At 45.9% G+C, this 13,651-nt stretch overlaps 1 protein-coding gene and 1 non-coding gene across 2 annotated transcripts in view; one reads left to right on the top strand and one right to left on the bottom strand.

Annotated features, from left to right (window-relative positions):
* The window catches only part of SLC26A4 (solute carrier family 26 member 4), a 59,311-nt gene that overhangs the window by 26,804 nt on the left and 18,856 nt on the right, over positions 1–13,651 (bottom strand). Inside the window, exons 6-7 of the mRNA XM_062198917.1 lie at positions 5,142–5,294; positions 4,944–5,026 (exon numbers count right to left, since the gene is read on the bottom strand). Of these exons, the coding sequence (XP_062054901.1) occupies positions 4,944–5,026; positions 5,142–5,294 (236 nt within the window). The remainder of the gene's footprint in view (positions 1–4,943; positions 5,027–5,141; positions 5,295–13,651) is intronic.
* LOC133768657 (small nucleolar RNA SNORA2/SNORA34 family) lies at positions 6,473–6,608 on the top strand. Its single transcript, XR_009867044.1, has one exon. It is a non-coding gene; the product is annotated as a small nucleolar RNA SNORA2/SNORA34 family (small nucleolar RNA).

The raw sequence follows: 13,651 nt of genomic DNA, 5'->3' as shown, positions 1-13,651 counted from the left end.
GAATCGTCATCAGACAGATTTAATCCCGAGTCTCTTTTCAACACTACATGCACTCAGCTGTGGGTTAGCCGGGAAAGTACTTGATCCAAGAGAAGAAAAAGCAGAGCAGATGCCCAGACAGCGGCATCCACTTTTACAACATTTCTCAGCAGCTCACGGATTGCCACCGATGGATTATAGCCTGCAAATGCGACGCTTTCTGTACCACTGACACCAGCTTATCCCACCCATGCCATTCCGCACATCAGGGTCTCTTCTTATACAATTTCATATTAAAGGTCTCCCAACTTCAAAGACATTTTAGCCATCATATCAGATTTACTCTGTATGAAGAGGTTTTACCTTAAGAGAAGTACCATTTAAAATTTACTTGAGGCTAAGAAATTGTAAATTCGCGTAATTATCACAGTGCTCCGTGGTGATAAAAATACTCCAAAGATTTTGGAGTCAAATGACTACTTTTGGACAAGACCAGAGTTACTTTACAAACTCAATCCAGGGGGAAACAGCATCTGTGATTTTATTGGCTTCTCTTCTGCTGTTCATCCCTGTGCCAAACTTTATTTTTATGAAAAGATTTATCTATTTATTTGAAGGAGTAACAGAGAGAGAGGGAGAGAAGCCGAGAAAAAGAGATCTTTATCTGCTGGTTTCCTCCCCTTTTACGGCTGTAGCAGCTAGGGTTGGGCCAGGCTGAAATCAGGAGCCAAGAACTCCATCTGGATCTCCCACCTGGGCAGCAGGGGCCCAAGTCCCTAAGCCATCATTCACTGTCTCCCAGGAGCATTAGAAGGAAGCTGGATGGGAAGCTGAGCAGCCAGGACTCCAAATGGCACTACCAGCATCACAAGCAGCAGCTTAATGCCCCACCCCTCAACCCACTCCACATCACTCTTTAAAGTACAACTGCAATGCATATCACTTTAAAAACAAGGTATTACATGTGATGGCAAGAGGACTCTGATACCAATGATGTGAGCACTGGTCACTGGTGTACTCAGAGCTGAGACAGGACAGAGTGAGAGTGGGGATTAACAATTTAGAGGACAAAACAGTTCTTACGTGGATTAAAATACACACACACACACACACACATGATGCCGTAAGAAGAGAGCCTAGGAAATGAAGACATCAGGGGCCAGCATTGTGGCGCAGCAGGTTAAGCCTCCACCTGGGATGCCTGCATCCCATATTGAAGTACTCGTTGAAGACCTGGCTGCTCTGCTTCCGATTCAGCTCCCTGCTAAGATGCCTATAAAAGCGTGGATCCCTGCCACCCATGTGGGAGACCGGGATGGAGTTCCTGGCTTCTGGCTTCATCCTGGTCCAGCCATGAACCATGGATGGAAAAACCTCTGTCTCTTCCTCCCTCTCTCTGTCAATTGCCTTTCATAAATAATATAAATCTGAAAGTCAAGGACAGACAGATGGAAAGAAGGAAGGAAAGGAAGGGCAGGCAGGCCTAGGGACTCAAGTCAGGAGCTGGGGACTCAAACCAGATCTCCCTCATGAGTGTCAGGAACCCAATTACTCGAGCCATCACCACTGCCTCCTAGGGTCTACATTGGCAGGAAGCAGGAGTTAGGGGCAAGAACTGGGAATAGACCCAAACAATCAGATACGGATGTGGGTGTCTTTTTTTTTAAAAAAATATTTATTTATTTATTTGAAAGTCAGGGTTACGGGGCGGGGGGTCTTCCAAGAGATGGTCTACTCCCCAACTGGCCGCAATGGCCAGAGCTGCATCAATCTGAAGCCAGGAGCCAGGAGCCAGGAGCTTCCTCTGGGTCTCCCACATGGGTGAAGGGGCCCAAGGACTTGGGCCATCTTCTACTGCTTTCCCAGGCCATAGCAGAGGGCTGGATCAGAAGTGGAGCAGCCGGGACTCGAACCTGTGCCCATATGGAATGCCAGCACTACAGGCGGCAGCTTCAGCCACTATGCCATAGCGCCAGCCCCCAGATGTGGGTGTCTTAACCAGCATTTTAACTAAACACTAAACACCATCCCCAAAAGTTAAATGTTTTTACCAGAACAGAAAGTGAATGGCATGGAGTCTGTGTTGGGCTGTCTTACAGGACCTCATTTCTGGGGACAGAGCAATCCCGGTGTAGGTTCCTGACTCTCCATCTGACAGAAGGAAGCTGCCAACAGCAGTAGGCAGACTGGCAGACTGAAGCAGGGAGGAGATGAGAGGGTTGATGTCAGTCTCTCTGTCTACTCCTCTCCCTTTCCTTGTCCTCACCGCGGCCACGGTGACATTCTGCTTTCCTTTGCTCATCTCCAGTCTCTCCACACCACCCGTTCTCTGTTCTCTTGCATGCTTCTTAACATCCTTAGAATTGTTTTGTGCCACCAGGCGAGATCAGAGAACAAAGGCCTTTCTTGTAGTTTGCTTAGGATGATGACACAGGCTCGAGCTTTGGATCCCTTCCACTAATACGTCCTGAGAGCCTGCTGATGAGGTGAGGCCTGCACCAGGGAGACAGACCTGAACAACACCAATTGGGGTCGCTGCCTTTACAGAGAAGCTGGTGGCCCTGGGGCCAAGCAATTATGGAAGCTGATCAAGAGGTTATACCAGAGGGTTCAACTTGACTTGGCCCAGGGCAACAGGCTAGTGGCCCTGCTCAGGAGGGGAGCAGCCAGGACAGCCCTGAAGAGGGCCAGGGAGATGGCTTAGGGTAGCGAAGGATGGTCTCTAAATCAGTTAGTGGAACATGGGTTTATAGGATGGGGGTGTGCTATGGACTATCTATAACTTATGACAGCAGGATCCATGAAAAACTTGTTTCTGTAATTGTAACTACTCAGTCTAATGGTTAGAGTGAACCACACTGCATCTCTTATCATTCAGTTCCTCCCAGCATTAGAATTCACTATTGAGGCCAGCGCCGTGGCTCAATAGGCTAATCCTCTGCCTGCGGCGCCGGCACTCTGGGTTCTAGTCCCGGTCGGGGCACTGGATTCTGTCCCGGTTGCACCTCTTTCAGGCCAGCTCTCTGCTGTGGCCCAGGAGTGCCGTGGAGGATGGCGCAAGTGCTTGGGCCCTGCACCCACATGGGAGACCAGGAGAAGCACCTGGCTCCTGGCTTCGGATCAGTGCTGTGTGCTGGCCGCAGCGCGCCAGCCACTGTGGCCATTGGAGGTTGAACCAACGGAAAAGAAGACCTTTCTCTCTGTCTCTGTCTCTCTCTCTCTCACTGTCCACTCTGCCTGTCAAAAAAAAAAATTCACTATCAAAATTTTGATCTTATGGACATACAGACCCTACTGATGATAAGAATCACTTGAGGAATCGGCACTGTGGCACAGTAGGCCATCGTTCTGAGCTACCTCTCTGCTTGTGGCCTGGGAAGGCAGTGGAAGATGGCCCAAGTGCTTGGGCTCCTGCATCCATGTGGGGGACCCAGAGGAAGCTCCTGGTTTCAGATCAGCCTAGCTCCAGCCATTGCAGCCATCTGGGGAATGAACCAGTGGATGGAAGACCTCTCTGTTTCTCCCTCTCTCTGTCTGTAACTCTACCTCTCAAATAAATAAACCTTTAAAAAAAAAACACCTGAGGCACTTTTGGACAATGCTAATTCCTAGGCCTCTCCTCTGGAAAGCCCACTTCAACAGGTTTGAGGTATGGGCCAGAAATCTGTGTTTAAAAGGGTCTTGGGACTCTTACTAAAAGGTGAATTTCAGAAACAATATCAAGGATGATATATATTAAAAGAAACATGAGGCTGGCATTGTGACAAAGCAGATTATGCCATGGCCTGTGACGCTGGCATCCCATGTGAGCACTGGTTCAAGTCCCTGCTGCTACACTTCCCAGCCAGCTCCTTGCTGATGTACCTGGGAGAGTAGAAGAAGATGGCTCAAGTGCTTGGGCCCCTACACCTACATGGGAGACTTGGAAAAAGCCAGTGGCTCCTGGCTTTGATCTGGCCCATTCCTGGCCATTGAGGCCAGCAGATGGATGAGCTCTCTCTGTCTTCTCCCTTTCTCTCTCTGTAACTCTGCCTTTGAATAAATAAATAAATAAGTTGTTTAAAAGAACAAGAAGAAATTGTTAGGATTAATCAAGTAGGAATAAGCCAAAGAAATAAGCTTGTCTGAGGAGTGTCTTTAAAAGCATGGACAAAGACTGACACAAGAACCTTCCGCTAGTGTCAAGGGTGGGGAGACCCATCCCAAGTCTGGCCATAAAGACTGTGAGTTAATGTCACAAATAAAATAAATACCTTGCCTTCCTTTGGAAGCCTGTAGGGTGAAGTCACAGCGTAGTCCACTGTGTTCACCTTGCGGATCCAAGGAGAGATTCCCCCTGGAGTTGCACAACAAGCTCCAGTGGAGGCTCTTGTCTCTCCTTGTTTATAGGAGAACCTCCCACGCCATGAAACTAGCTGGGGGCTGAGAAGGACACAGGACCTTGGTCTTTTGCTCTTCTACTTCCCCTAACTACCAAACATATAAAACTCCCCTTGAAGATAATGGACTTTATTGATAGCTACCAGTGAGATAATCATTATCTAAGACGGGTTCAACGAACTGGTGAAGGATTTAGGGTGGATTTCGCCAGTCTCTTGGGCAGACTGATCACAGCACACTCAGTGTTAGTAATCAGGATGCTATTTGTACTGTATGGTAACGACATAAATGAGTTTAAGTCAGGATCTAAGGTGAATTGGACATGTCCTGCCGCATTGTTAAAAAAGGAAGAAGAAAAGAGAAACCATATAGGGGCTGTTTTTTTTTTTTTAATATAAAAAAAAGATGCCTTGGACTTCATCTGCACACACTGATGGTTTGCACAAATGGCTATTTCCTCAAGATCACCTGCCAAAGGCCTTTTGAGGAGCACCTGTGGCGTGAAGCTTGCAACAGAAGGTTTCATTTAACCAGAAAGCACTGACCCATACATTTGTATCAGCTAAGGGGAGCCCCATACTCACCCTCTGGGGATCGATTTAACAATGCCAGCATTGTAATTTTTTTCTAAGTTGGCTCCATAGGAAATGGCAGTGGCAATTATTGTCTGAAATAAAACAAAATAAGTTGCAAAAAGGAACAGAAAACTCCATTGGGTTTAAGTAATTCTTTGCTTCTCAATCTAATTACTGCTGAATGTCCTCACTACATATTCTACTTACCACAATTACTTCTATAGGAATTGGGACTGGAATTTTGTGTTTAAATCGGTCATTAATCTCCTTCACTGCCATACAGATAACAATGGTGAGTAATCCAGCAATTAAATCTGCAATATTGGTATCACGAATATTTTGAAAAATTTCAATCAGAGTCTGTAAAAGGAAGAAAGGTTTGATATATTTCCTGCTCCACAGATACACCCAAAAATCAATTCTCATGCAAATCTTACCACATAAAAACCATGATATCATCATCAAACAATACTTGAAAGTGTCATGTAAAATCACACACACAAAAAATGTTGGTTAATACAAAGACCATGAAGTACATGCCATCTCTTCAACTCTCTCTCTCTCTCTCCTCTCAATCTCTCTCTCTCACACACACACACACATGCACACAAACACACACAAGGGAACTTCAAAAGTTCACAAAAAATAGAATTAAGGGGCCAGTGCTGTGGCATAGTGAGTTCGAGTCCCAGCTTCTCCACTTTCTGATCCGCTCCCTGCTAATGGCCTGGGAAATGAAATGGAGGATGGCCCAAGTGGGAGACCCAGATGAAGCTCCTGGCTCCTGGCTTCAGCTTGGCCCAGTTCTGACCATTGAGGCCAACTGGGGAGTGAACTAGCAGATGGAAGGTCTCTTCCTCTCTCTCTGTAATTCTTTCAAATAAATAAATGTTTAAATAAACAAAAAAGATATAGCTCAATTCTTTGAGATGAGTAATCTCCAAAAGAAGTTTACTTTTCTTTGAGTGACTCTTTTTATAGACATATTTTTATATGATGATACACAAATGGAGAATCTCATAGTTTATAACATGGAACTTACTGATTTTTTTTTTAATTTTTGACAGGCAGAGTGGACAGTGAGAGAGAGACAGAGAGAAAGGTCTTCCTTTGCCGTTGGTTCACCCTCCAATGGCCGCCGCGGTAGGCGCGCTGCGTCCGGCACACCGCGCTGATCCGATGGCAGGAGCCAGGTGCTTATCCTGGTCTCCCGTGGGGTGCAGGGCCCAAGGACTTGGGCCATCCTCCACTGCACTCCCTGGCCACAGCAGAGAGCTGGCCTGGAAGAGGGGCAACCGGGACAGGATCGGTGCCCCGACCGGGACTAGAACCTGGTGCGCCGGTGCCGCAAGGCGGAGGATCAGCCTAGTGAGCCACGGCGCCGGCCGGAACTTACTGATTTTTACAGATGAAGAACTCTGAAGGTAATGACAATGCCAACCTGGTAGCAACTACATGAAACATTAAGTAATCTCATCTAGGAGTTGGTTTACCAGGAACCTCAACTCTATGGGACACATTCAAGGACAAGGGAAAGAGTGGCCTTGACTGCAGACCAGCAGTTATATTACAGCTGTCGGTTTCAAGTGGAGGCCTAAATGCTGTCTTTCTGTGGTCTGCTGGCTATTCTGGAACCTCAGCAGAGAATGGCTATTTGATTTGGAAGAAACAAACCATGTGGGGAAAAATAAGAGGAAGGGAAACAGAGCTGCCAGCATCGTCACCCAGTGGGGTTAAGCCGCCACTCACAACACTGGCATCCACCTCCCTGCTAATGCATCTGGCAAGGCAGTAGAGGATGGCCCAAATGGTTGGGTCTTTGTCCCTCACTCCCCCACCCCACCACCACATGGCTAACTTGGATGGAGTTCCTGGCTTTGGCTTGGCCTAACCCTGGCTGTGGCTGTTGCAGCCATTTGGGGAGTGAACCAACGGAAGGAAGACCTTTCTCTCTGTCTCTCTTTCTCACTGTCTAACTCTGCCTGTCAAAAAACAACAACAACAACAAAGAACTTGGACTACTGGAGGTCAGGCATCTAACTTGTAGGCAGCCTCTTGGCCTTTCAGTGGGGCATATTTTTGCTCTTTTGCTTAACCCAACACTACAGATTTACTTTACTTGCTTTCCAGAGTTGCTGAAAGTAGCTAGAGGCTGGGGCCGACACTATGGCACAGCGGGTTAACGCCCTGGCCTGAAGTGCCGGCATCCCATATGGGCACCGGTTTGAGACCTGGCTGCTCTACGTCCTGTCCAGCTCTCTGCTATGGCCCAGGAAAGCAGTAGCAGATGGCCCAAGTCCTTGGGCCCCTGCACTCACGTGGGAGACCCAGAAGACGCTCCTGGCTTTGGATCGGCATAGCTCCAACCATTGCAGCCATCTGGGGAGTGAATCATCAGATGGAAGACCTCTCTCTCTCTCTCTCTGCCTCTCCTCTCTCTGTGTAACTCTGACTTCCAAATAAATAAATAAATCTTATAAAAAAAAAAAAGTAGCTAGAGGCATAGACACTGACAGCTAATGGAAGAGGGCACAGCAGGGAGGAAAAGAAGGTAGGGAAACCACCACAAGCAGTAACAACAACTCAGGGCATCTAAACACAGAAATAATAGCTTCACCTGCCTTGGAGGCCTGAAGATAATGATGGCTGTTTGACCCTTTTACATTTAATTGTTAATCAATCAGATACTTAGTTAATAATTCGTGAGCTAGGTATACTGTTTTTATAAATTTTCTATAGCAAAAGTTTACTTTTTAACTCAAAATAAAAAATTCAAACAAAATCATAAAACTTTTAGAAGGATTATATCAATCACAGAAACATTTTTTATCTTATAAAAATATGTGATCTCTCTAGGATTCTCAATCTATGACAGTCAGATCTTTGAATAGAAACCATCTCTCGTGTATTAAAAATGTTACATGAGCTGCAAAAAACAAAATCAGTTTATTTTAGATAATTTCAACAACCAAGGCAAATGCATAATTGCAGAAAGCAAGGCATTATATATTAAATATGTTATATATAATACATAAATATAAGGTATATATTAGCTGCCCATATATTATCATTCAGAATCTCATCAGGAGTTCTACAGTAGAAAGTTGAACCTATGTAGAAATAAAAGTATTTCATATAAACTGAAATAGATTAAACTCAAATATACAGAAATGGGACCCTAAGAAGTACACCAAAAATAATTCCAATTTAGTTTACTATTAAAATACTAAAATATGTGTGAAATACGGACACACACACAATTCTCTATTTTGGCTTAGCACACTGTAATTCAAGTCATGATCTTGAGATCTTCTATCATGGGTTTTATCATTTGTCACACTTCCTACTGTGTTGGGAGGATTTAGGACCATTTCATCTAAATGATTTCTTTGTTCTTGCAAATTATGCTTAACGAACGTTGCCTGGAAGGAAGTTTCTCAGTTAACTTTTGGAGCTGAATTTCAGTTCATCTTATCTGGACTGTCAGGCATCTCCCTCTATCAGATATGTGGTACATGTAGAGGTCAACCCTTAATGTGCATGTTACCTTCTTTGTCAAATCCTATCAGGCTTAGTGGCAGCTTTCAAAACTGTTACCTCTGGGCAAACTTTTCAACTTGGTCTTCTCCCTCATTATGGGAAGAAATGGAGCAGGTAGCATCAATTTAGTAAGCAAGTGAAGAGAGCTTCCCTTGCCCAGCGAGGTGAACCATTTATTTGAAAGGCAGAGTTACAGAGAAAGAGGGTGAGAAAGTGAGAGTGGTATCTTCCCTCTGCTGGTTCACTCCCCAAATGGCTGCAAAGGCCCAGACAGGTCCAGGCTGAAGCCAGGATCCAGGAGCTTCATCTGGGTCTCCCAGATGAAGTGGGTGGAAGGGGCCAAATAATTGGGCCATCTTCTGCTGCTTTCCTAGGTACATTAACATGGAGTTGGATTGGAAGTGGAGCAGCCAGGATGCAAACCAGTGCCCACAGGGGATGCCAGTGTCACAGGTGGCAGCTTCGCCTGCTTGCCCCAACACAGTGACTCTTAAGTGTACTGTGGGATTTTCTTTAGATTGAGTAGCTGTATGATAGTATCAAGAGTATTACCAATTCTTTGTGAATTATTTATAAATTTTTAAAATGTATTTTATTATTTTTAAAGATTTATTTTATTTATTTGAAAGACATAGTTACAGAGAGGTAGAGACAGAGAGAGAGGAATTCCATCCACTGGTTCACTCACCAAATGGCTGCAACGGTCGGAACTGAGCTGATCTGAAGCCAGGAGCCAGGACTTTTTCTGGGTCTCTCACATGGGTGCAAGGGCCCAAGGACTTGGGCCATCCTCTGCTGCTTTCCCAGATGCATTAGCAGGGAGATGGATCAGAGCAGCTGGGACTTGAACCGGCACCCATATGGGATGACAGTGCTGCAGACCGAAGCTTTAACCCACTGTGCCACAGTGCCGGCCCCAAAATTTGTTTTTTGACAGAGCTTCTATCACAGGTTCACTCTCCAAATGCCCACAACTGCAAGGGCTTGGCCAGACCTAAGCCAAGAGTCTGAAACTCAATCTAGGTATCCCAAGTGGGACCTAAATGCCTGAGCCATCACCTGCTGTCTCCCAGGGACTCGTTAGCAAGAAGCTGGAGTTGGGAGCACAGCCAGGACTCCATCCAGGCACTCTAACAGAGTTTGCAGGCATCCCAGCAGCAGGTTAACTGCTGGGCCAAATGCCTACCCAAGGACATTGCTAACTCTGAATTGGTGCCAACCCTGCCATTCGCCCTTCTGCATTCTATACGCAGCATCTCTGGCATCTGAGAATTAGAGCCTTTTCTTTCTGATGTCTCCTCTTTCAGTTCTTTGTATTGACTATTTCCAATTGCCAGTAGCTCCTTGGTTGAAGAGGATAAGACAAACCAAGGGACAACAACCTTACAATATGGACAATATGAACTCTACTGAAAGCAAAGTCTCTTCGAACAATTGTACAGTCTTTCCTCAAGAAATCTACCACTTCTCTGCACCTGTTGAAGGATTCTTTCATGAAGGAGTGCAACAGTGAGGTCCTAAACAAACCCCTCTGTTCAGGGACCAAATGACTCATGCAACTTTTCTGCAGTCATTTCCAGTCCTACCTAATCTTTCTTTCCAAAAGGGAAAGCTGGTATTCACCAGCTTATGCAGGGATGAGTACAACACCTTCATGCACTTGGCTGGCCTGAGAGGAATTCCCCTGCAGAATTCTGGGCCAGCCAGCTCATCAGTTGTTGACTAATGCTGCATGCTGGTGTGATGAGGGATGTTGGCTGTGGCACTGTGGGTCAGACAGGGGATAGATGGGAACACTCAGTATTCCCTGTTCAGTTTTGCTGTCAGCCTACAACTTCTCTAAGAAATAAAGCCTATTTAAAAAAAAAATCCTATGACACAGGTTAAACTGGGACTTCAAGAGTAGTAGTCAACAGGAAAGAAGTCCCCTAGCGACTGCGTTTGTTTGATGAGGTAGGCATTTGGTGCAGCTGTTAAGATGCTACTTGGGATGCCTGTGTCCTACATGGGAGTGCCTGCAGTTAGGTCTGGCCTCTGCTCACTTTGCTAATGTGCACCCTAGGAGGCAGCAAAAAATGGCTCAAGCAGTTGGATCCCTACTTCCCAAGTGGAAGAGCTGGATTGAATTCCAGGTACCCAACTTTGACCTGGCCTAACTAACCCTGGCTGTTGCAGGCATTTGGAGAGTGAATCAGTGGATGGAGGATCTTTCTCTGTCTCACTGCCTTTCAAATAAAATTCAATTTAAAATTAAAATTAAAAGCCAATAGTTTTGATCTTGCTTCAGTGTTTTCTGGTCACTTTTGTCCCTGTCAAAATGCAATCACTTATGACAAGTTTCTTCTTGGACATATCCTGGGAAATCAAACAAGATTTCACCTGCTCTTCAGCATCCATCAATGGCCAAGACCATTGGCCTGGGCCCTCTGTGACTTATGTAGATATACAGGCCTAGCAATGTTTGCACAGAGAATTGAGTCCACTTGGTAAGAAGTATCTCAATAGGTTCAAGAATTAGTGGGTTTGTTTAGGGAGTGAACAGTGCTTGGCACATGGTAGGTATTTAACACATATTTACTGGATGGATGGATGGATGGATGGATGATGACGAAGGAATGAAGGAATCATTGGGTTAAGTATGAAACCAAGTAAAGCAAAATATGCCAGGGGCTATAAAAGTGGCATAGCAAGCTGATGCTGAGGCTCAATAGGCTAATCCTCCACCTGCGGCGCCAGCACACCGGGTTCTAGTCCCGGTCGGGGTGTCAGATTCTGTCCTGGTCACTCCTCTTCCTGTCCAGCTCTCTGCTGTGGCCCGGGAGTGCAGTGGAGGATGGCCCAGGTCCTTGGGCCCTGCACCCGCATGGGAGACCAGGAGAAGCACCTGGCTCCTGGCTTCGGATCAGCGCGTGCACTGGTCATAGCGCGCCGGCCGCAGCAGCCATTGGAGGGTGAACCAATGGAAAAAGGAAGATCTTTCTCTCTGTTTCTCTCTCTCACTGTCCACTCTGCCCGTCAAAAACAAAACAAAACAAAACAAAAGTGGCATAGCTTCTCAGAATAAGGTACTCTGAAGGTCTCAGAGAGAACTGAGGACTTGGTAGGAGGGGAAAAATCAAGAATGGCTGAAACATGCCGGCGTCATGGCTCACTTGGCTAATCCTCTGCCTGCGGCTCCATTACTCTGGGTTCTAGTCCCGGTTGGGGTGCCAGTTCTGTCCCAGTTGCTCCTCTTCCAGTCCAGCTCTCTGCTGTGGCCCGGGAACGCAGTGGAGGATGGGCCAGGTTCTTGGGCCCTGCACCCACATGGAAGACCAGGAGGAAGCACCTGGCTCCTGGCTTCGGATCGGTGCAACACTCCGGCCATGGCAGCCATTTTGGGGGGGGTGGTGAACCAACAGAAGGAAGACCTGTCTCTCTGTCTCTCTCTCTCTCACTGTCTAATTCTGCCTGTCAATAAATAAATAAATAAATAAATAAAATAAAGAATGGCTGAAGCAATGCTGAATTAACCAATAGCCTGTTCTAATGCCTTCTAATTGGCTGGGTCTCTGGGGAGTGTAAGCTCTGAGATCTGTGATACTGAAAATAATGATAAACTAAGATCTTACTAAGTATCCAATACCGTGCTAAGTACCTTGTGCAAATTTTCTCTTTTAATCTTCACAATAATAGAAGTAGTTACTATTTTGCAATTGCAGACACAAAGGCTCAGGGAAGTGAAGTGTAACATGCCCAAAGTCTCATGAGTAGCATGGGCAGAACCAAAACTCCAACTGAAGTCTGTTGAAGTTCCAAGTCCAAGATCATCACTGTCTGATTCTCCTCCCCTGTCTTTTCCCACTGCTGAGCATAGTACCTGCACTACAGTAAGCACTTGGTAGTAAGTGTTGAATGGATGCAGTTACGTGGACTTGCAGCACTGTTAGGAAATTCCTGACAACCTCGCCAATTCTTGTGTGTGTGCCTGACCTTCCATTGTTTTAGAAGCCAACACGTGGGTCAACAAAGGACTCAAGTCCTAGTCTTAATGTGGGCAGACTATTTTTGTGTAGTATCATTCCCTCCAAGCTAGGGTGACACCATGTTGCTATTATCACCATTTTCCAAGAACATACATCTAAATCCAAGAACTTTTTCAGATCTAATTAGTACGTGCACCATCCTTCTTTTGCATCTCTTTTGCATGTTGAGTCATCCCTGAATCTAATGTTCCTTTTCTTCTATAATTGCTGAGACATTTACATCATGCATTTTGTGGACTCTCATGGTTAGGGCTTTCGAGATACACTACCAATGGTTTCATTTTACTGATAATAAAGACAAGAAGCCCCGAAATAACAATTTCAGGGACCCATGTTGTGGTGCAATGGGCTAAACTGCCACTTAAAACACTGGCATCCCCTATCAAAGTGCTGGTTCCAGCCCTGGCTGCTCTGCTTTCAATCCAGCTCCTTGCTAATGTGCCTGGGTAGACGGAAGATGGCCAAAGTGCTTCTGTCCCTGCCACTCGTGGGGAAGTCCTGGATGGAGTTCCTGGCTCCTGACTTTGGCCTAGCCCAGCCCTGGTTGTCATGGCCATTTGGGAACTGAACCAGTAGATGGAAGATATCTCTCTCTCTCTCCATTTCTCTCTCTGATGCTCTGCTTTTCAAATCAATAAGTAAATTTTTTTTAAAAAAAAAAAAAGAGAAATAATGGGGCCAACATTGCAGCATAGCAGGTAAAGCTGCTGCCTGTGAAGCCAGCATCTCATATAGGCTCCAGTTCGAGTCCAGCTTCTACCCTTCTGATCCAGCCCCCTGCTAATAATGTGCCTGGGAAAGCTGAAGATGGCCTATGTGCTTGAGTCCCTGCACCTGCTTGGGAGAACTGGAAGAGGCTCCTGGCTCCAGGCTTTGGTCTAGCTCAGCTCTAGCTGTTGCAGCTACTTGGAGAGTGAACCAGGGTGTGGAAGAGATCTGTGTGTGTGTGTGTGTGCTTGTGTATCTCCCTCTTTCTTTCTGTAACTCTGCCTTTCAAATACATAAATCTTTTTAAAAAATAAATCTTTTTAAAAAATTGCAATTTCTAAATAACTTTTTTGAATACTTATTATGTGCCAGTCTCTGGGCTGCTTTCCCAGGCCATAACAGAGAGCTGGATCGGAAGAGGAGCAGCCAGGACTAGCACTGGCG

This window comes from Lepus europaeus, chromosome 1, assembly GCF_033115175.1.
Source record: "Lepus europaeus isolate LE1 chromosome 1, mLepTim1.pri, whole genome shotgun sequence".
NCBI classification, from domain to species: Eukaryota; Metazoa; Chordata; class Mammalia; order Lagomorpha; family Leporidae; genus Lepus; species Lepus europaeus.
This window is presented reverse-complemented; position numbering and strand designations above follow the sequence as displayed.